Below are 23,819 nucleotides of genomic sequence, written 5' to 3' on the forward strand. Positions count from 1 at the left end.
CGAATAAAAACCCACCCTGTACAGCTGCGATTCGAACCCGGGCCTTTTGAGTGAGAAGCGGGGATTGTACCACTGCACCACTTTCGCGGAGCCGCGCGCAACCTTTAAACAACGACACATTGCAGACTACCGATCGCAGCGCTACAAGCGGATTGACCCTGTTTGGGCTTCACTTTCTATACATTGGTGCTGCGGCCGTTCCGAGCACTCACTGTAGTTTCAATGCATGGGCCCTATGGGGAGCTTTTCCTAGCTGCATGACCTGCCGCTTGGCTTGGATCTTGGCTTAGATTGATTCGTGACTTGCGCTGTGGCCTGCGAGACGAGCCAATCCAAGCTCGCGCGCTCTCAGCTGCGCTGTGGGGCGCGAGTTTGAGTGAGGACAGCTCACCGATGGAACCATCACGCCAGCGAAAACAGTAGGTGATACGGAAAAAAATTAAAAACGTTTAGCGGCCCGGAAGAGCTTTGAAAGAACGCTTCTCTGCCGAAAAGCGCAAGGCGGATGCTACGGAGAGGCCGCGAATTCGCGCGCGTTTTGTTTCCCGAAAACAAGCAGCATGATCTGTGAAGACGTCAGGAAGGCGTGTTTCGCGCAGCCTGCTTAATGGATGTGTTTCGTTGCGAAGATAAACGATCGTGGGACGTGCTACGGCCGCACAGCCGCTGTTTTCCCGTGTCCGTCGTCGTGTCCGTTGGCCCCTTGCAGCGGCTGCCCGACCCGAGGTGCGGACCAAGTGAGGACCACGGGCTGTAGTTTGCATGGCCGTCCGGAGGTTGCCGTGGCGGTGACATGTGGTACCTGATGGAGAATGCTCAGCGGTCGTACACCCTTTCGGAGAGGCTGCTGCGTGCCGTCGGCCACCACACCGGCACCAGAGGCGAGGACGTCGAGGAGCTAATACGCCAAGGCGCCGACGTGAACCAGTCGCACGGCAGCTTCCTGCCCCTGCACTGTGCCTGCATGGTGGGCGACTCCACCAGCGTCGCCATCCTCCTCAAGTGGGGCGCCCACGTGAGCCGCTCTTGCGTGTCTCGTATACACAATAGTTATGCTTTGCACAACTCGGTTCTAGCATAAATGCGATTGCTTTCATCGGTTACGAACGTACAGGCCGGTCCGCTGTTTATGGAAATACGCACGCATGTCACTCGCGCCGTGTGCAGATAGCAGCGAAAACCGAGCACACAGCGACCGCCCAACCTCGCGTAGCTGCTGTCTGGTCGCACCTGCCATGTGCAACTGACGGGAGGAGAAACATTTAATTTCACAAAAGCACAGATGCAAAAAGATCGTGTCCGTGGACCCACAACAATGTAGCCAGGCATGATAGTGCCAAAACCAAGCTGCTCTTGCAGTGTTGGTTCCATCCACAAAATGTGCTTTTCTTTCATGCCTGAACATCAAGTTTGCATCAGATAAGGGGGCTTGATGTGGACTTCTATAGAAGGATTGATAGGCGGGCGAGATAGAAGATTCTTCATGCTCCAAGTGGCTGAAGCGCTACCTTTACCCCTCTCAATCAGTAGCACATGGCATTGTGGTGTTCCACACATGTGTTCCCACTTAAATTCAGCTGCCCTGAGACTGGATAAGTGCGCACTGAGCCAACACAGATGAAATTAGTAACGCAAAATGTTATGTGCCAACCAGCCGTTGCTTTCCAGGCATCCTCTTCCACTTGCTGTGGTACTGCTGCTTATGAAGGTTGCCTCGAGCAGTCGCATTTACAGATAGTGACGGCATGCCTACTGTAATTATGAGGGTGCAAAAGAGAAGCCGATTCCAAGGTAAACTGGTAGCGTAACTTCCATAGAAGCCCATGTATGGCTGCTCGTTGCCACGTATCACAACTAAGAGCAAGCAAAAACTAAAAAAAAAATATGACGTCACAATCAGAAGTGGTAGTGACGTTGCGCATTTGCAATTACATGGCGCGAAATTGAAGATTTTTTTTATTGCTGTCCTTTTACATGCTTTTTATCACTGCGCGATTTTATTGCGTCTTTATGGCTCGCCAACTGCGTGTGCGAGAGAAAAGGAAGATCAACAAAAAAGATTGAGGAAACACGCTTCTTCTATTAGCCAAACAGTGTACTTGCAATATTCATCAAAATACTTTGCAGATGAAGAAATTATGATACAGTAGCAGAATACTTGAAAAACTCGCATTGCCCAGTTGAGGAAAACCAGTGATTCCACTCCTGCGCCAACTGCGCCAAAGTGCGCCAAATTGTATTTACTGCGCCATCCTGATAATGTCGACTAAAATTGCGCCAAACTGCGCCAAAGTCTCGGGTTTGGGGGCGTCTATCACCGGCAATCGCACCACCGGCGCGTCAGAGCATGTGCAGCTCGATCTTGGGGCTGCCAATAAAGTCGCAACCATAAACCAAGAATTATTCCGCTGAATAAATAGCGCTCGCGCGTGCGTTCCGAGTACCTAAGCCACGATGCCATGCACGGTGCCGACGCAGCTTCTGTTCTGCAAGTCGGCTCGACAGCAAAACGCGCTCTCCGCAGAGGCTCGTGACGTCTAGACCTATCGGTAGCGAGAAAGTGCGACGGCTATTTATCGGCGGACGTCGTCTGTTCCAGAAACGCTGCTGATAGCTCGTTTCAAGCGTCGCACGGCACGTAAGGAAAGCAATGTCCAGTAATAACTACATGCGTGCCGCTAAAATGTCTGTCACTTCTGTTTCCGGACATCGCGGAATGAAATCTGGGATCGCTAGCAGTAGATATATGGAAGAATATCGAATTTTCCTTGCTTTGCGTTTATGGAAGAGCACGCGAACGGTGGAAACGCGCTGACACTTTTCCTCAGATATAATTTATCCATGGATCTTCATCCAGAAGAGCTTTTTCGTAATTCCTTCCGCCAGCACGTCCGAGTTTGTAATCACTCTGCGGTAAATACCCCCTAAAAGGCCCCGCCCTTTCGATCTCACGTGCTAGGGTTCCAATTCGAACTTTTTGCTTGCTTTTTTAAAAAATGTCATCTTATTAGTAAAAACATATCTCCTGGTAGGAGCAGCCGCAAATGCGCAGCTGTCAGTAGCGGGCCCGTCGCTGACGGCCCACAGTGAAGCGGCTACGCCATGTTACACGTCCGCCCCTCGCTTTCAGGGGTCAATAGCTAACGGTTAAAAAAACTCGTTTCGCTTAAGGGCGAAGCAATGAATGCGATATCAACAAGTTGTATTGTTAAACGAAGTAAGGCTAGCAACTAATACCCGTGTCACACGGGCGTTTCGAAGGCCATTGAACCGATGGTCCATTGACTCAACGGGCATGCACGCGCTGCCACACGAGCAGTTTCGAAGGCTATTGAGTCAGTGGCCCATCGAGTCGACGGAGCACTCCACAACTCCATTGAAATTTCGACGGCCATCGAGCGGCGGAAGCGGATGGATGGATGGATGCTATGAGCGTCCCCTTTGTAACGGGGCGGTGACATGTCTGCCACCAGGCTCGAAAAAAAAAAAAAAAAGGCTTCCTTGTTTCATGTTGGCCTAATACCTTATCTACATTGATTAAATCTATGTTATTATACCAAAAAATACAAATTCACGGTCTATCTCTCTGCCTCTTAAGGCAGAATGACCTTATTATTCCCTCATTATTTATTTTTGTTCTTTATCTCTACTTTTCTGCCACCAATACTCTAACCGTCTTTCTATCGCGGACATGTTCAGCTTTCCATTGTTGTCCCTAAAACCCAAGGCTTCATGTAGACTCGTGCCCACACGTATACCTGGGTGAATATCGCCACATTCAATCAGTACATGTTCCATCGTTTCCTTAGTTCCCCCGCAGCATGTACATTGTTCTTCTTCGTTACTGAATCTCGCTTTATAACTACGCGTTCTAAGGCAGCCCGACCTTGCTTCAAACAGTAAAGCGCTTCCCCTTGAATTATCATAAAACCTTTCCCTCCTTATTTCCTTTTTTCCCTTTCGGTAGTTACTCAGAGCCGGCTTCTTTTCCATCGCTGCCATCCAATAAGTCCTCTCCGCCTCTCTGACCTTCCGCTTAATGCTCCTTGTTGCCATATCGCCCGCACTGCTAGCCGTATATTTACTGGTGAGCCTCCTAGTTCTTTTTCTCCACTGCGTGTCAACACTTTTTCTATACAAATACCTGAAAACCTTCTCTGCCCATCTACTCTTCTTCATTTTCCTCAGCCTCTCTTCGAATCTCATTTTGCTCTGAGCTTCCCGCACTTCAAAGCCTGTCCATCCCATATCACCCTTTACAGCCTCATTTGTCGTCTTCCCGTGAGCGCCCAACGCGAGGCGGCCCACCGTCCTTTGATTTACATCCATTCCTGATTGTACCTCTGACTTCATGCACACCACTGAGTTCCCAAATGTAAGCCCCGGGACCATCACACCCTTCCACAGCCCTCGAAGCACCTCGTACCTATTGTACCCCCATAAAGCTCTGTGCTTCATAATTGCAGCATTCCTCTTTCCCTTTGCTACCGATGCTTTCTCTTGTACCTCCATATATCTATCCCCCTCATTTACCCATACTCCGAGGTACTTGTACTCGCTTACCCTCGGTATTTTTTGGCCCTGTATAAAGACCGCATGGTGTTCGTGATCATTGAATACCATCAATCCACATTTTGTTGCACTAAATTCTAGTCCTAGAGCCTCACATTCCCTTCCGCATATATCTGCCAGTCGCTGTATATCATCTTGACTGTCCGCAAATATGACAATATCATCAGCATAAAATAGACCTGGAAGCTTCTGCTCAACCATCGTGCCGACCTGTTTGTGTGACAAATTAAATCCAATGTTGCTACCTTCTAGCGCTTTTTCCATCCTCACCATGTACAGCATGAGTAACAGCGGGGACAAAGGACATCCCTGTCTCAGCCCCTTGCTAATTTCAACGCTGTCCTTGCTACTTATTCCTTCCCATTCTATACAAACTGTATTTTCTCGGTATATTTCCCTCAAAAGCTGTATACAGTCGTCACCTATGCCCACTTCTTCCAGTATATCCCACAAAATTTCCGGATTAACGTTGTCATACGCCCCGGTAATATCTAGATAAGCTACGTATAAGGGCCTGTTTTCTATTTTCGATATTTCTATACACTGAGTAAGAACAAACAGATTATCGTCTAACCGCCTGTCGATTCGAAATCCATTCTGAAGTTCTCCCAAAATATCATTTTGTTCCACCCACGCTTCTATTTTTAATTTTACTGCCTGCATCGCCAACCTGTATAGCACCGATGTAATGGTTAGCGGTCTATACGATCGAATGTTATCCTTTTCTCCCCTGCCTTTATATATTAAGTTCATTCTACTTTTTCGCCAACTGTCTGGTATTTCCCTCTCCTGTAAGCACTTTTCTACGGCTTTCAGCAGTGCTTCTTTAGTGTTATGTCCGAGTTCGTTAATGAGGCTGACGGGAACCCCATCTAAGCCCGGTGTAGTGCGCTTAGGAATTTTTCCTTCGGCTTTCTTCCAATTGAAATTCTCTAGTACTACATCTTCGTCGGTTGCACTCCTTTGCGCACTTTTACTCACCGGGGGAATCCCCTGGGCGACCTTTTTAAACGAATCGGCTGTTATCTTTCGGATGTAACCTAGCGCTTCATACCCTTCCAATTGATTTCCTCCTTCATCTACCATATGTTGTTGCATTGTGACAGACTTCCTACCCAGCGCTTTTAGGTGGTTCCAGAATATTCTAGGCGCGCCCTTCTTCTTTTCGCGAATCTCTGTCATCCAGCGTTCACTTTCACCTTTAATTTTTGCCTCGACTAATTTCTGCACAATGGATTTTTGCTCTAAATATATTTCCCATATTTGGTTGACTTCGTCCTGTGGCCGCTTCTCCTTTTTTGCTTGTCTGTGCTCCCGTGATGCCTCACGTCGCTTCTCGATCGCCTCCCGGATTTCTTTGTTCCACCAACTTTTTGGCTTTCTCTTTCCTTTCCAACAAATCGTTTTCTTCTCTTTTTCCATTTCTTTTGTGATTATATGTAGCAGCTCACTATACTTCCAGTCTTTACCTGGTAGTTCGTCTACTTTTTCCTCGACTCTTGCGGCTATATTTGTTATTTGTTGGTCATTAAGATACAAGCTGCCAAACTTTGATTCTATGTTCTTATTATCAGTTTTATATCCCATTTGTAATATTATGCGTTTATGATCACTACCCAAGCTGTTAATGCCTTCCTCGTCTATTCTCATCTCTCTAAGTTTGTCATATATTCCTTCTGTCATGAGACAATAATCAATGCTCGATTGCCGGTTTCCGACTTCCCACGTGATCTGCCCCTCACACTTAGGCCCCACGTTAACTATCTCAAGACTATGTTGCTCGCAGAGATCTAGCAAGAACTTGCCATTGGTGTCTGAATATCCGTCAAGGTCATGAATGTGAGCGTTCATGTCCCCTAGAAGGATTATCTCGGCATCATGACCAAATTCTTTAATATCGGTGCTTATGCATTTCACTATCTCCAGATTCTTTTCTCTGCAGTTATTCCCCGTCCACAAGTAAGCTACACCTAGCCACGTTTTCTTTCCACCTACTGTGCCCGAAACCCACATGTGCTCTGAACACATTTGTTTCACTCTATCCAATTTTGTTCTGCTATGGATTAGCATTCCAACACCCCCACCTCTCCTTTCTGATGTGATCCTGTTACATCCTTCCCAAATATAATTGTCAATATGTGGTGGCTCTTCCAAATCTCTAAGGTGTGTTTCTGTAACCGCATAAACACCTATCTGTTCCTTGCTTAACTGCTCCTCAATCTCTAACCATTTTGCCTTTTTTCTGCCACCCTGCATGTTTATGTAACTAATTGCAACACGCGCCTTCTCCCTTCTTTTACCTTTTCTCTGGTTTTTCGCTATAGACCGTTTTCACGGAGAGGAGGAGCGTAGCCTCGAACCGGTGTATTTTCACCGCTTTCTCTCTCTCCACCTCGGCCGACCGGTGCCGCTGGTGTGTGCGGATTTCCGAGTTTTGCACTGCGTGGTGCGTGAGAGGTCAGCGTGTTTCCATTTTTCGACACGCTGAAGCAATTGTGCTGCCGCAAATCGAAATCTCGGACGAGAACAGGTCGACCAGCTACCACTGCGCTGTGTTTGGCTGCGGCGGAAAAAAAAAAACGTAAAAGTCTGGCAGCCGAGGCATGCGAAGTGCACAATGCTCTTATTAAATGACTTCGCTTCTCTTAGGTCGCACGCCTTCTTCTCCCGCAAATCATATATTATATGTGGTGTCTCTTATAGCCACTTTTTCAAGTCGTGATTGTGCTTGGGTGCTGGTACACTTTATCATCTGCACCAAAGACAATCGATGTCAAGGCTGACGATTAATACACAACGTGTTTGGCCAACAGCTGTTCTCTCATAACATCAACCTCTTTGATTTCTATGCTAAGCACATGATTTACAATGTCTGCGGCTAGAAAATGTTCCATCTTAGTGCGTGCAATTTCGAGATTATCGAATTAGCACTTTCCAATTTACATGACAGAAAGGGGCGCATGACATGTGTGCTTTGGCGCAGGTACGCGTCTCTAACGTTTCATCGAGAGTACGCTCTTTCTCGACTTGTCAATATTCTGACGATAACTGGGGTAGCGTTATGACAATTCCGCACTTTTTTTTTTTCGCGCGGTAACCTGGGTGCCGTGAACAATCGGCCCACGTTCGTTAAAGCCAGGTCGTTACCTGGACATGTGTGCTCGTCGTAATTCTTCTCAAATACTCGCCAGAAAACAAACTGACAATAATGTTACCAAAAATGGGCACCCTTTCGGCGTATCGCTATAGTGGCGGCGGCTCGCGCCGAAGCGAACTTACGCCATGCCATGCTTCCAGATGTGCAACAGGCTTATTTTCATTTATCATCGTGTTGTTTCTACGCCGACGTTTGAGCTCACCCGTCCTACATCTGTTTCTTATCCTGTGCAACGATCAGAGGCCACAAGCTCTTAACTAGGACGGCGACACGAATGAACACAGACATCGGTGTTTGTGCACCTGTCGTTCCATGAACATTGTATTGCAACGTGCCAAGCGGAACCAAATGGTCTGTTAAGCAGTAGAGTTACGTTTAACTTGAATAATCACGGCACGGAAACCCGGGAGTCATCTTGAACACTAATGCGCGCATCTAGCGCGCAGCCGGACAATGGCCTACGTGTTCGCTCGTCTCCATTTTCGTTTCTCCGATTACTTCGAGGGTTCCTAAATGTTAACGCTCTCTTATAGTGCATATTTCAAGTACCGCACAACACCAGATATAACGAAATATACAAAGCAATTACCAATTTACAGATGCTGATTACGAACTGCATTGGCATTCTACTCATCGTCGGCGCTGCTGCGGGAACGTCTCATGGGCCGCCGCTGCTTGCTTTCAGCCATTTTGAAGCTGACAGCTTACAGATTACTCACTAGCGCCTTTACACTCGCGAAGCGTTGCTCTGTTTTGCCCGTGTGCCGCGATGAACAGGAATACCTTGTGAACTGAGCGTATGCGCTGCATACACCGCCGCGGAACCCCACACACCGGAAGGGCGGCGAAACATCGCACACGCTAGACGGCGCTGCGGCAGTGGAGAGCTTTAAAGATGGCAGCCTCCTTGTGAAATTGGTGTATACTGTCTGTCAAAGAGTCCCCCTGGTTGTTTTCCTCATTACAAGCTACCCTGGGCTCCGAAGGGCCCGCGTGCCCCCCAAAAAAGCTACTGTGCGTCCTGCCAGTCGCCAACCCACCTCATGACCAAGCCTCTTATCGAAGTGAATTCTGTCTCTTTGGAAACCGCCCCACCTGTGCACCTCCTTGTTTATATCCACTACCTCGAAGCCCTTCTCTCGACTAATTCGCCATATCTCTTTGTTTGCGTCGACAACCGCTCTTTGCAAGTTGATATTCCTCACTGGTACTTCCGGTATTGTGCATACCACTATCTGCACCTGAGGGGAAATGGCGCGCATGTCATCGACCCCTTTCGCCAATGTGGTCGCTAGTTCGGCTGATTCTTTATTCAAGACGTCGTTTAGACCTCCCGCGATTATCACGAGGTTACGTCCATTAGCCTTAGTTGCGAGTTTTGCGCTAGCTTGTCTCATCACTGATCCCAGTCTATGTCCCGGGAACTTCCTTATTAAAACTCGTTTGTCGCCTCTCACCCTTTCCTTGAGTGCTTCTTCGCATCTAACTAAATTCGAGTCCCCGGCGATTATCACGTGCTCCGACTCTTCTGCTGTACCGTCCCGCACCTGGCCACTGCCTCGGTTATTAGCGCGTGCCACTGCTGCTTTGTCCCCTCCCCTTCCCAAAACTACTTCGCGAAAGCCGAGTCCTGTGACCCTTGCACCTGTCTTTTCCAAACCTGTTTCCCCCTTCGCGTCTACCACTGTTGGGGTCGATGCTCCGCTGTTCCCGCTGTCGCTTGCTTCCTGGTTCACCTTGACTACCTTTGCTAACCCCTCCTCGGCTGACTTAAGCCTTTCCCCCATAGCCATCGTTTTTTCCCGCTCTGTCGCCAACGCAATCTCCAGCTCGGCGATTCTTACCATGAGCTCATTCTGGGCAGCCATCATTATTTCCATTTTCGCCTCTAACTCGCATTGCTTACACTTGGCGTCAGCTCCCTCTGTCTTCTCATCCGTACAAACCTCTATTTTCCATCCCATTCCGCACCCTGTACACTTTACGGTCTTTTTGACCATGGCTAGATCGTTAACACGGCGGATTAGATACACTTAAAGTCAAATGGTATCACAAAACTCCGCAAGTATGCTATACTTCAAAGCACATGTGTGCCTTTCAGCCACGTGGTGAACGAACAAAAAAAAAAAAGACCCAGGCGACTGTCACACAGGAAACAGTACAAAATTGTAAGCCCTATTAAGCTTCAATTTAGTGGCTTATGTACTCATATAACTAAAAGAACAAGCTCGAATCATGCAAAAAAAAAAAACTTATCTGACGCTGTCATTCCGGAGCCCACGAAAAACACGTCCGTCCTCTAACACGTCCGTCCACGTCCTCCCGCGAAAACAGCGTCACCGCGCCCTCTCGTTCCCAGTGTTCTCATGCCCATGATAAGAAAAGGAAAAATTTAACGAGTATGCATTAAAAGTAGTGTGCATGGGCGTTATAACTTATTTACTAAAGTATTTGTGCCATTTGGAATGTAGGAATTGCGCATGCTCGCGATAACAGCAGCAGCTCATCCTCGATGGCGTCGGCTTCCTCTTTCGCCGCTTCGATCCCAGCATCAAGCTGCATGATCACAGCCATGTAGAACACCATAGCGGCCTTGTCATCTGTTTCGCGGTCACTCATGACAGCGGAACAAGCACGTAATGAAACGAAATGAGTACACGCAACCGCAAAACCAGGCAAAACGGCAAAACTACGTGGCGAACCCGGAAAAGCGGCAGGACGGGTAAAGCGGTTGTAACGCAGCCACAGTTTCGCTGTTCAACAAACTTATAACCACCTCTGCTTATGACTAATAATGCACTTATAATTATGTATAAACAATTTTTTTGATATTTTAGAACAAAACAACACACGAATGTGTGCTTTCAAGTGGATTTATTTTAGTTCACTTACGACGACATGAAAACGAAAATAAGATTAGCAGCGGCACAAAATTTTTGCGACAAACACCTGAATTACTCAACGGCCGTTGAAAACCGTCCTGTGGCAACGCGAGAACTCCATCGAGTTCGATGGAGTTGTAGCGTTTCGATGGCCATTGACTCAATGGCCTTTCAAACATGCCTGTGTGTCACAGGTATAAGATCAGATCTCGCGTAACTCAACAAAACGCTGTTTTTAAGGGAATATGGCCGCTCCAGGAACCGAAGCGTTTTCTTGCTCTGAGTTCTCTAAACGAGCCGTCTCCTGATGCCTCGAGATAGCGCGCGCGCAAGCGACTGCGCCCTTCGAACGACGCGGTCCCCTCCCCCCCCCTCCCTCCGCTCCCCTGGCGTCCCTTCATGCTCCTTACGAAAGATGGGCGGGGCGTTTCCTCTCTGTTTGATAAGCAATCGACGGCAGGCCCGCAAGCGGGAAGATATTATCTCATGCGCTGTCCGTGAGACGGAGACAGACGGCCGGCTAGTTTAATCTCCGCTTCAGCCGCGATCGTCGCCAGCGCTCGCGAGTTTTTACCAGCGGCTCGAATGCGCGTGGTGATGTTAATAATTTAGACTCTATACGGAAAATTACGGCAACGGCGACCGCAGAGGTCCGCCGAGAGTGTCCATATAATTGCTATCACGATAAAAATTTTTAAAAAGTTGAGGAGCCATTTCACTCTGTGAAATGGATGATAAGCGAAGCTGTTTCGCGCATGGCACAGAGGTGACATGGTGGAGGACAGTTTGGTATGTAAGGCCAGGCTGTTAACGTTCAATACGCAATATTAATGCGAAAGCCTTAGATGCTTTATCAAACATGAAAATTGACCGTCGGCGGCGTCAATCGATTGATGCTAAAAATAATCATCATGTGATGGCGTCATCATCACGTCATAGATCGTCAAAACTTGTGACGTCATCATGGCGTCATATGTCGTGACGTCACGTGATGACGCCATCACATGAGATCGTCACTTTACACTGCTTCCGTGATCGGTGCGCCGATCATGGAGCTAGCGCAAAACCAGTTGAGGTGCAGAAAGCTTGCAGAGAGAGAGGGGAGGATCTACCCGTCGATCGAGAAGGCAAAGAACCTGGCTTTCGCCTTGGGGTTGTCTTAGGGGAATGCATCAGGGACAGTGTGGCTCTTTGGCATTGAGGCACTGCTGTACATCACGGCGTTTGTCTACCATGTCTGCTGATAACCACATAGGTGTACTTAGAGTGTTATTTTATAAAGTACAATTTTCTTGACCCGGTATTCTGTTTATTTGCTAGTGTCGAAAATAATCGCCGAAGAGGTTAATCCAGAACACTCAACTGCATGAGCCCTTATTTTTTCATTAGCGAGTGAAATATGGAGTTCTCCTGAGCATAGGCGTGCGCAGGGTTCCCCATCAGGGGGGAGCGAAGGTTCATCGCAACGCCCCCCCCCCCACCCTACTAAGTCAATGTATGGGGCAGATTTTGTGCCCCCCCCCCTCTTAGGTGACTAGAAGGTTCAATGTACGGGGCATATTTTGCGCCCCCACTCTTAGGTGATTAGGGGGGAGGGGGGCGCCCCCCTGCCCCCCCCCTGTGCGCACGCCTATGCTCCTGAGATGATTTTTCCATGAGGTTTGCAATGAATCCAGTATTTCTAGCCTTCATAAGAGCCTATAATAATATTCGGGTGCTTGAATGTTAATGCAATATGCTTCTGTAGTGCACTCCAGGATGTAAAATTCGCTGCTCCAAAGTGCTCCAAGATGAAAATTTTGCTGCTCCAAAGTGCTCCAACACGGAAATTTTGCTGCTCCAAAAATTGCTCCAAATCAGAAGTCCTCGGTAGCATCACTGGGAAAACCACTGGAGCGAAACAGCAGCCTTGAGCAACCGAAGGTAAACATTAGACAGAAGTCTGTCTGGTTGGGTAAGTAAACTGAGATAACTGATATTTATTCTCCAACCAAAGTTACGAAGACACGTAAAAACCCGACGTTTCGGAACCAGCTCGGTTCCTTCCTCAGGGGGGACTGCGGCGGCTTGGCAGCGGCCTCTTTAAGGCACTCTCGCGGCGGTTAACGACCCCACGCATTACCGAAGAGCGTAGCCCATGCGCATACACCGGGGGGAGAGTTCCGAGTGAACGGTTGATATTTTGAGTGGTCCTCTGTATATGCCACGACTCCAGTAGTAACCTCCTCCTCCACTTGGTTTCACTTTCGAGGATGGCGGTTCCGTTGAAGTCTATTCTGTGGTCAAACGTCTCTGCGTGCTCGGCGACGGCGCTGCGTTCTTTGTTGAGTTTACGGACGTCGTTGACGTGTTGCCTAATCCGTTCGGGGAAGCCTAATCCGTTCGGGGAAAGACCGGCCAACAAAGGACAGGGCGCCCGGCGTCGTTTACAAAATACCGTGTGCCGACTGCCCCTCGTCATACATCGGCGAGACCAAAAACTTCGGCGAGACCAAACATCGGCGAGACCAAAAACAGCGTTTCATCACGAAAGGCACACTGGCCATGTGCCAGCGAAAGCAGTCTGCAGTCACAAGCGGTTATCTACACATTCAGCTTCTCTGAAGTGTCACGTCAGTGAACAAGCAAATAAATAACCTACAGAAGATACGCTCGAAACCACTGTGAAAAAGTGAGGGATGCCGCGTTGACCCATGTGCGCCGAACTAGCCCACATAGCAGGCTGCCTGCATACGCCCCCCCCCCCCCCCCGTTGATGGCGCTCGACCAAAAAAAAAAAAAAAATGAGGCAATCAACTACTTAGCTAATTGTCAGATAAGCCGTAAAGTAAATTTCTAGCTTACTTTGGCTTATATAAAACTAGGAGTATTCGTAAAAAAAATTCCCTTGAGTTTTTGGTTTTTGTTATCTGTCCCCTCCTAGGCTAGTCGCAATTCAATCGTATGGCGCAACGTTTATCTATAAACGTTGGTACGGCGGGCATTCATGTCTGTGGCAATAGTTCGACCACTTTTTGTTCCAAGTTTCGCGACCAATATAATTTACCTTGCCCATTCTTTAAAGAAGCATTAACAAATTTAGGGGTGCACAAATACCTAATAGTTGCTTTCCAATCAAATTAAGAAAAAAAAAGCCAAATATCGAATATGAAAAATTTCTCTCCACAAAAATTCATTCAGAGCAATGTTCAAAAGGGCCGCATGCCGATAAAGCTAACGACTGCACGCAAGTGTAGAGCTTCTGTACGGTTTGTGCGGCGGTGGCAAATGCAACATGACCCAACGTTTGATGCCAAGATTTTTACGGACAGAAGCACGGACGCTTTTCAGGGCATAGGTGACTGAACTGCGCGATTGGTCTCTGTTGGTGACATGAGAAATAATCGTGCAAGAAGCCTCGCTTCAGAAGAGGGAATACAGAGGACAGAGTGAGCAGGGCATTTATGGACTTTCTCTTGTGTGGTGTGGTCTTGCTTGATGTGCATTACTGGAAGAGGTACAGTTACTGCAAGTTGCCAAATTAGTGAGTAGAAATATCTGTTCTCCTTGAATATTGTCGAGTGACGGTTGCATCAAGCCGTTGCGCTGATTGAATTATCGACTGGTGACTATTCGATAAATCGAATACAGTCGAACCCGGATGTCTCAAATCTGAAGGGGATCACAAAAAAGTTCTAAATTCGATATATAAAATATATTCAAGGGGATCTTACAACTGCTCGATTCACACAATAATCTGTTATATGTGGGTTCAACTGTAGCAGATATTCCATATGTGGATTTAACTATTTTCGATTCATTTTCGCACACCTATACATAAAGTATCTTGTCTTTTCGTTTGTGCTTTATGATATAGCTATCAGGTTTGTAGTTATGCTGTAGCATAGGTTGGAAAACTCACTCATCAGTCGACTAACTCAGACAAAGATCGAGCCGTAAGTCCGGGTGAGCAATATTTTCGTGAATTTGAGTCCGGTTGAGGGAAATTATGGTGAGTCTGAATCCGAATGAGCCCTAAGCGGAAAATACAGTAAAAGCTCGTTCATTTGGATTTCACGCGACCGGAAAAACTGTCCGAATTGACCGAATGCCAATATTACAGCAATGCACTTTCATTTTCTTGAGGACTATGTAAATCGAGTAAATATTTTAAATAATAGGGGTGCAAAAGCCGCAATTTTCGTCATTTGAGACTTCCTTCACAATGTGAACACGGCTGAAGACTTGTGTGTCTTATACGAAACGTGCTCTCCACCCATACCTTATCACGGAGCAACAACGTGATTGTGGGAGACAACCACGCATTTCTCACAGCCCGCGGCTGTTTCGGTTGTCCGCGAATGCCGTTTTTGTTCCTTTGCGGCGCTCAGTGTGCTCCGAGGATCGTCCGAATTAACAAGAGTTTGATGGCATTAAACAATGCATACACTGGCCGGGACCAGAGAATACGTCCGAATTATCCGATTTTCAGAATTAACAAGCTTTTACGATATATTTCTTGAGTGAGTCTGAGTGAGCTCCACCTGTTTTTGCCGACCGTCGACTTCAGCATTACTATGCGCCTTAGTCTACTCACACATACTTCAAAGAACTTGTGTTCATACGCCACCTCAATATTGATTGAGCCGAGGCTTCAGTTACAACGGCGGGCAGGGAGTGCCTTGACCCTCCCTCCCCACCACGCAAAATGTGATATGCTCGCTCAAAACAGCTGTCACTCACTGGGCTGAATGTTCTCAGTGCTGCCTGACGCACTAATCTTATTTCAAAGCGGGCGCACAACGAGCACACTGCATACACAGTCGAGCTTGCTAGCGCAATTTGAACACAATTACCTGTAAGTTTACGTCGTACGGTGCTTGACACTTCGCCGAAAGGTCACAATCGCTGTCTCTGCTAAAAACAGCTTCTTCCACGTCATAGACATACTTCGCATTGGACAGCTTCCGTCCTTTCAACAGCACACTCTCGCGAAGGTACCCGTCCGCACACATCACATCAATGAAACCGCAGCGGAGAATAATCGGTGGCATCGCTGCTCGCCCGCTGCGCCACAGGGCAGTGAATTGTCCCGATCTTCGCTTGTCTTGCGCGTTCCAAAGTACCTAAAAAACGACCCACATCGAGCAAAAGCCGCGGTAGTGTCGAATGACGTTCAGCATGCGTTTGAACGTTCCACGAATTATGTGAGGGCACGCTGAAACGTGCCGTCGTACGCCTCGCGGCGACTTTGTATTACTAGATGTTTCTCAGCTAGCTCGCCAGGGCGGCGCAGCGTGTAACCCGTAGTTAGAGTTACTGTATTTTTCCAGTGAATTTTTCCTGAAATTTTACTGAATTTTTCCAGTGACTCTACCCGTAGTTAGAGTTACTGTATATACAGTAACTCTACCCGTAGTAGGGTGCTTGAGTGCGCCTGTTTAGTTATATTAACGGTGTGAGACTAAACTTCGTGTGTTCTGTTCGATGGTCGGGCGGGCGATGGTACCGGACTGGAAAAACCACGGGCGCCAGTGATCTCTTGCAGTGCGGGGAATGCACGCGCTGGTGCTACCTAGATGAGACGGCCTTCACAAGTCTAGCCGACGCTGACGAGGTGAGCTTCGTGTGCAAGCTGTGCGAGAAAGTGAAGGCGGCCGTGCAGCGCATGGAAGCTTGCATTGAGGAGCTCGCTGGATTTCAAGCAAGACGGACGTGCCGGCCGCGATGTCCTGGATTACTCCTCGTACCTCTCGCTGATCGGCGCCCCGTGACGGACTCCTCGCCCGCTATGCCGTGCGCCGCTCATCGACGGGGCCTTCGCCGCTTCGCCGATGTTGTGCACCGTGCCTCTAGCCAGTGGCGTAAATCCAGCAAAACAACAGGGGGGGTCCCGGACTTTGCATGGCAGCCATCTTGATTATTAGAAATGTGCATTTTATTTTACACAAAAATGAAAACTTTACAATAAAACAAAAAGAAAACACACAAATATTCATATATCGCGTTATTGCAATGCTCTTGATGATCTGCACTGCGCGACGAATGAGTCATACAACGTTCTAAACTAGTTTCTACAACACAGTTCCAAACAGCCGATGAGTATTCGATGAATCTACACACTGGATATGAAACAAACGTTAAAGGAACACTGACACCAAAATTGAAACCTCGAGATGTTTGTATTGTTTGATTGTATGCGTGCAAGGGTACTTCTGGCCGTTTATAACTGGCGGACGTTAGCTTTCAGTTATCTTAATTTGATTTTGAAGCAAGCGTGAATGCTCATCTGAGTTGACAGCACCTCGCGACATCTTCACTAGTATGGCGAAACATATTAATGAGAACTAACACACAGCAATGCCAAGGAAAGTATAGGGGGTGTTATTTGTAGTAATTATAATATAAATGTGAAGAAAGTAAAGTGGACGAAAAGATAACTTGCCGCCGGCAGGGACCGAACCTGCGACCTTCGAATAACGCGTCCGATGCTCTACCACTTCGCTACGGCGGTGGTCATCTCCCCGTCCACTTTATAGGGTATATATGTGGATTGAAACTTCAGGAAACTTAGGAGTGTTAGGATTATTGGTCAGCTGCCTGCTCGTATATAGATCACGTGCTACGTGACGCCAAGAAGGCAGAAAAAAGAGTGTTCCACACTCGACCCCACACTATTCCCCCTCGCCTCGTTCTCTCCGAAAGAGCATATGACAAAGAAAGTTAGAGGTGACCGAAGTCACTTTCATGTCCCTTTCATCAGGTGCATACACAAAATATTTTTACAGATATCGAGAACTCGTTGCGCAGCTTATGTTTGCATAACAAATTAGAGCCTGGTATACACATAAAGCCTTCTTTCTTTCTCACCGCGGGAGCGGTTGATTGAAGGAGCCATGGGGCGACGCCCTTGGACGGTTCGCTCTGTGTTACATCACTTCCTGCTTGATGTCCGAATAAACACGAAGAGGGCATCATGCCATCATGGGATGTTTTGTGTCATTAATATACGGGAGATTGAAGTATGCGCTCTTTAATATTTTTTTTCTTCGCAAATACGCAACTCTGAGCCTTCACATTGCGAGGGTGCATGGTTTCTAAAGCCCTAACCCCCCGTACGCGTTACAACGCGTCAGCTCGTGGCGTGTGGATTCGGCGCCGCGCCCTTTCCCTATGGAGTGAGAGGACGCGCGGCTACACGTAGCTGCGCGACCTCTCTTTCCATAGCAGTCGAGAAGGTGTTGAGAGGAGAGACGAGCTGATGAACGAAGGAAAGAGAGAAACGAGCGAGGGCCTTTTTTGTATCATCAAACACGTGTAACTCAGCTATTACAGCAGCGTTTCGAAAAATTCTCACGGCTACGTGTTCGTTGATTGTAAACACTTTTGTTCATGAATAAACAGACTGTCCGAAAGTTAGCCACCAGCCTGGAGATCGTGCGTGGGGAAACTTTCGCCTGCTGGCATATTGCAGGAAAGCTGGGAGGTTGAACATTACAAAGTTTCGAGGTTCCTTCGCGTGATTCATGAACCGCGCTAGGAAAGCCATGTAGATGGTGCGTAGAAGAGTTTTCGGGTAGCTCGTCACTGGACTCAATGCCTTGATAACATGTCACTGCTGTGCGTGCGCTTCTATCAACTCCAAGGCGATGACGATTCATGCTAAAATGACTGGGTGTGCAAGCACGGAAACAAGAGAGAAGTCAAGACACCACAAACTCCGCTTGCGGCTCACTAGTTCGTCTCTCTGTTATTATTCTAAGGTAATGAAGAGTTGGCCGAAGCGTCTAAATCACTCTTCTAAATGGCATTAATTCCTTCGGTGCGTGATTCTGGAACCGGTGGATGAAACCACCAAACATTCCTTGCTTTTTAGCGAATTGTATGAATTAGGGTAGTTCTAATAATAGCTCCATTGAAGCTAGTTGCAACGTAGTTCACAAAACCATTGATTTAAAAGTTATCTAGCAGATTTCTGTTAGTTGTTTAACGTAACGTGGTAGTTATCCACCTGTCTAATGACTGCAAGCCATTTTGGGCTTTCAAGGCGGCATTCAAGTAACTCTCACTTCCCCCTTTTTTTAATCAGAATAAAAATCCTTGTATGTTGCACTAAGGGTACCCGACAAAACAAAATTATAATCAATGATCAATTACATAAAAGGCTCACCTCATCAGTGTTTTTGGTGACATTGTCTTCCGAAGAAGGTCGCTTGGAGTTCGGCAGAAAGAACGAGCTCAGCGAACTCTGCCGCTTGTGCGGCATCTTCCCAGTCCAGTTGAAAGTCACAAGCACATTACGCGAAGAAGGTTGCGCGGCCGGTTGCAGTGCTGGCAGCACTTCTGTGGACGCGTGCAGGCTGAAACTGCCGAACGACTGACAAGTGATGTCGTATTTGTCGAATATTGGGAAGCAGCCCCCACTTCGAAGCAGCTTTAATTGGAAAACCCCGCGGCGAAAAGGAGGAAGAGGGGCAACCCGGGGGACGCATTTTCGGGGTTGCAACCAAGGAGGTTGAAGGCGACGATGAGTACAGGAAGAGCGGAGAACGTCCTTGATATTCGTCGTTTTACGACCCACGCGCCCACCCCGTGAAAGAACACTGAAAGCCACAGGGAGCGTCACCCAACACAGGGAAAGCGTTTTCTCCCTCTGTTCTTCAAGTTTGTTGCACGTGCGGGGTGCAGAGAAAATCTTTTGACTGTGCTTGTGTTTCTGTATTTCTATATTTCTATTTTCCTTTTCATTTTGCCTCTCTACGAGAGCACTGTAAATAGTGAACAAACAAAGCAGTCTTCGTGATGCGTTCAAACCAAGCGGACGTGTTCATTCTCTGTCGTCGTCCAACCTACTAAAGAAAGTTTTGCCTCCCTGCTTTTCCGCCACAAAGTGAAACCGGAGGACAGGCGTCTTCGTTTGAACTACAGTGTACTAGAATTGGGCAGTGGGCTCACTGCCGTTTCTCTGCGCCGCGTCTCCACGGCCCTCTCCGCGTCGATTGCTTGGGCGCCCGCCAGGGGTCTTGCCGCCAGTTTCTCCTGAAAACTTCTCTTGCGGGGTGTGAAGCGCGTCCTCTTGGTCGGGGCACGGCTGGGCTAAACCGCACGAGCGCGCGCGTGCGGTCTAGCCCGGCCGTGGTCGGGGTTACGCTGGTTACGCTGTAATTCCGGGGGGGGGGGGGGGGCATCAACAAACGCGGGGTTGGAGGCGGGGAGAGGGCCACCACAATGACACAACAAGAGATCACAAAAAAAAAAAACAACGGAGGGAGAAGGGGGTTGAGCATTTTATTCTTTTTTAAAGCTGACCCAAGTACTAGAAGCTACTGTTTCCATTCGTGCATGCCCTGCAGCGCATGTTCCCGCCATTCATTCGCTTGAAGGACCTTTGTCGGCACCACGCGAGCAGCTTTGCTGCACTTATGTATGCTTGTTTTTCTGAAGGAGCGGCATCTGTGTCTATCCGTACACTGCAACTGTCTCAAAGACAGCCCGCCGCTGCATCTGGACGGGAGGGAGGCGCTTTTTACAGTCTCCGGCGGTCGTGCACATAGAGCATGCAGCGTACGTGCAGAGAAATTTCTGGTGCAGTGTTTGACAACAAAAAACAGCTGGACCCAACGAAGCTAAGAGTGACCGCGCAAAGTCAAGTGCGATAACAATAAAAGCAAGAAAATACGAGGGCGGTGACAGCAAAACCTTACTCGTGATTTGGTAAAGCGGTCAGGGTACTTCTAAAAAATGATAAAGAATTCTGACTGCTTGTTTCGCTCGAAGTCCTAAGCACAGAACTACTGCCAGATGAAACGGGCTGGATAGAGATCGATGTACAAAAAGAAAAAGAGATTTAGGGGGGATGATTGAAGTAGCGGGGGAGGCCCACGGGGATTGGGCTCCTTTGAGATGCTCCAGTTAGATCGACGGTTGTCATCGGCAGTTTATTGTTTTATCACGAGTGACCATGCATGCATTGCTAATCCATATTGTGACATGGCCAGCATTTGCGCATACATAGGCAGGGTTTTGTGTAAATAAAATTAGTTTGTCAGCACGTGACGCTGTCGAGTGTTATTTTGGTGGTGCAATTCTGCGGTGTAATAAAAATGTACGCACGTAATGTATGTTACTTGTTATGTAATCATAATACCTATGTAAAGGTGCTTTTTTTTTTTCATTGGACCCGCACGTACCAATATAAATCGCCTACGAGTCCAACCAGTTTTGGTAACCTTGTATGATCTATGTCTGCAAATAAAAAAATTTAAGATTACCGTGCGGATACATTTAATACAAAGCCAAGTGATTCCGCCGATTATTGATTCGCGAAAAAAAACAGCATTAAGTAGGTTAGTCGCAGAGACCAGCTCATGCGAAAGCAAATAAATAAAAAATGAGGCATTGTTTATATCCTGCATAGTGGGGCTCGAAAGGCGGGAGTGAAGTCGCTAGGATCGCTACAGTGGCGAAAGGGCATTGAAAATCGTATCGACCAGCAGTACAAAAAAAAAAAAAAAACTTGAACGCCCCACACGCAGGAGCATTCATATTCATCATAGCCGCTTAAAATATCGCCCACCCTCTGTAAATCGGTCACAACGACAGCACTTTATTTCACAACTCACAGAAATTTGCATGAAAAGAAGTTTCGTGTGTTGCGCACCGTAATTCAGACTTTTCTTGCGCGCAAAACAGCAACGCGAGCTAGCCGCGCCCTGCAACCCGCCGGAAAGTTTCAGGTGACGTACAGTTACTGCATATGCTACCTCTGACTCTAAGTGACTCTAAGGTGACGCTGCGAACACATCTAGAACACTGTAGTTTGAACGATCGGGTGGATCGGGCCCGTCAAAAACGCGCGCGCAGCCAGGGGCTCCGGAAGTATACATATGGGGGCGACGGAATGAACAGGGGTACTGAAAAATGCGTGCAGTTTCAGTTGGGTGTGAAAAGATGACTCATTTGTGGCGATATTTGCAAGCAAAGGCCGAATATCTCTTACTCAATTTCTCTCGCCCCAGACTCGGTGCTGAAGAAATGTCTTCACGAATCTCGTTGCTCTCAGCGTGATACGTCACCACGTGGATAAACGGCCGCTGCATGGCAGCGGCTTTCGTGATTGGCGCTATGGATGTGGTTGCAGACTTTGAACATCGCAGGGAAGATGTCGTAAAAATATTATCGTAAGTTGTTGAATTGTGCTTATTTCTTTCGTTGTATCTGAGAGCTGGAACTCTGAGGCGATTTTGAATGGCACGTGTGAACATAAACTTCAAGCAAGTCAAGATGGAAGATGTTCGAATGCAAAATCTCAGGGGGGGACCATTGCATAGGGGGTCCCCCCCAGTCTAAACACAGGGGGGTTCAGGACCCCCCTGACCCCCCCGGGATTTACGCCACTGCCTCTAGCTGTGTTTCGCGGACCCGTCCCTGAACTCCCGTGACCGTTTCCCCATCTTTCCTGTCCTCTTTTCTCTTCGTTGGATGGATGAGCTCCTATCACTTTTCTCTCTATTTTCCTACTATTCTTTTATTCCCTCCTTACCCCCACCCCTACAAGGCACTGCGCCGTGTCGCCTATAGGCAGACAGAAATTAGGTGCCTTTTTCCTTTCCTTAATAACCACAGAAGAAGGGGAGCTGAAGGTGGAGCGAGAACAGAGGATTGAGCTCCAAGCGCAGCTCGGAGCAGTGGCGGATCCAGAGGGTGGGCGGTAGGGGCGATCGCCCCCCTCAAGCCTGTGTCAGTACCCCCCCCGCCTGCAGTGCCTGTCGTCCACCTCCTTTATCAAGTTGCTTCGGCTACCATCACACGAAAGGGGGAAGGGGAATCTTGACCCCACCCTCTCTCCTCATCCCTACCCTACCCCCCCCCCCCCCCCCCCGGTCAGGTGAAGGAACCGCCCCCCGCCAAAGTTGGCACCTGGATCCGCCCCTGGCTCGGAGAGGCACGTGAGCGTGGGGAGGCTACCGCCAGCCTAGTAGAACAAATGGAGGCCGATCTAAGGAAGGAACGGGAAAGGCGGGCCGAGCTCGAAGAGCGAGTAAAGGCACTTATGGCGCTTGACTCCGGTCCCGAGCAGTGTGAGGCGAAAGGCAAGGGCAACACGGAATCCCAAGCAGAAACAGGCAAGAAAGGGGACCTAGGGGCTGCAGTGGCACATGTAGAAACAGGCGACAGCAGGAGAAAAAGCTACAGCGATGTGGCGCGGCAGTCTTCCGGCGGGACAAAGCAAGGAGCACCGGCAGCGGGCTCGTTATCGCGAGTCGGGGACACTCAGCGAACGGGGAATCAGCGGGCGCGAACAGGATCACAGCAATCGCAAGCCGGAAGCGAACGACTGGACCGTAGAAGGGTCCTAGTGGTGGGGGACTGCAATGTAGCCAGAGTCGAGCAGAGCGTCCTTACGACAGTGAAGGCAGACAGGAGGGTAAAAGTGGAGGCCCAGTCAGGAAAGTGCATGACGAATGCACTGGCCAACACTGGTCAAAGCACAGGAAGTGGTAGGGGACAGCATGGAGGGTGAAAACCTCGTCATCATTCATGCTGGTCTCAACGATGTCCTGAAGGGAAAGAGCGAGAACCTTCAGAGACAGAGGATGGGGTGCGTAAGCTTCGAGAAGCTTCTGAGGGTGTGCATGTGACCATATGCACCATCCCAGAAGTCTGGGGGCAATCTGGCGGTATGGAAAGGAGGGTGATAGAGGCTAACTGTGTCATCAGAGGTGTGAGCCGGCAGCTCGGCTACAGCGTAATGGAGGTAAACAAAGACGTGTACGAGCCAGGCTTCCGCCCTTTTGCACAAGATGGTATTCATTACAGTGGTGCCACGGGCAGGAGGGTAGGTTATAGGATGGGTCGCCAAGCCACAGCTTTTTTAGGGGGACCCAGTGCCCTGAGGCCACCAGTATAGACTGATACGATTTCAAAGTGGCACCAATATCCAAGACACATAGAGTCCGGGGGAGAAGAAATAAACCTAGGCACGAGGGCCGAGCAAATCCAGACGTAGGCTATATTAACATGCAGGGTGGCAGGAACAGGTTGAAGTGGGGAGAGATAGAAGAGCAGCTAAGGGAGGAGAAGCTGATGGTATATGGGTTTGTAGAAACACATCTTAGGGACATGGAACAACCACCTAGCAATCCGGACTACGCATGGGAATATTGCAATAGAACAGAAGGCAGCAGAAAGGGGGGTGGTATCGGGGTATTTATTCATAAAAGTACAGA

At 48.3% G+C, this 23,819-nt stretch overlaps 1 protein-coding gene across 1 annotated transcript in view; it reads left to right on the plus strand.

Annotated features, from left to right (window-relative positions):
* Window positions 1–375: 375 nt before the first annotated feature.
* Window positions 376–23,819, plus strand: part of LOC125756953 (ankyrin repeat and SOCS box protein 8-like) — a 108,185-nt gene continuing 84,741 nt past the window's right edge. Inside the window, exon 1 of the mRNA XM_049412036.1 lies at window positions 376–1,015. Within this exon, the coding sequence (XP_049267993.1) occupies window positions 794–1,015 (222 nt within the window). The 5' untranslated portion in view covers window positions 376–793. The remainder of the gene's footprint in view (window positions 1,016–23,819) is intronic.

The sequence above is a fragment of the Rhipicephalus sanguineus genome, chromosome 1, assembly GCF_013339695.2.
Source record: "Rhipicephalus sanguineus isolate Rsan-2018 chromosome 1, BIME_Rsan_1.4, whole genome shotgun sequence".
NCBI classification, from domain to species: Eukaryota; Metazoa; Arthropoda; class Arachnida; order Ixodida; family Ixodidae; genus Rhipicephalus; species Rhipicephalus sanguineus.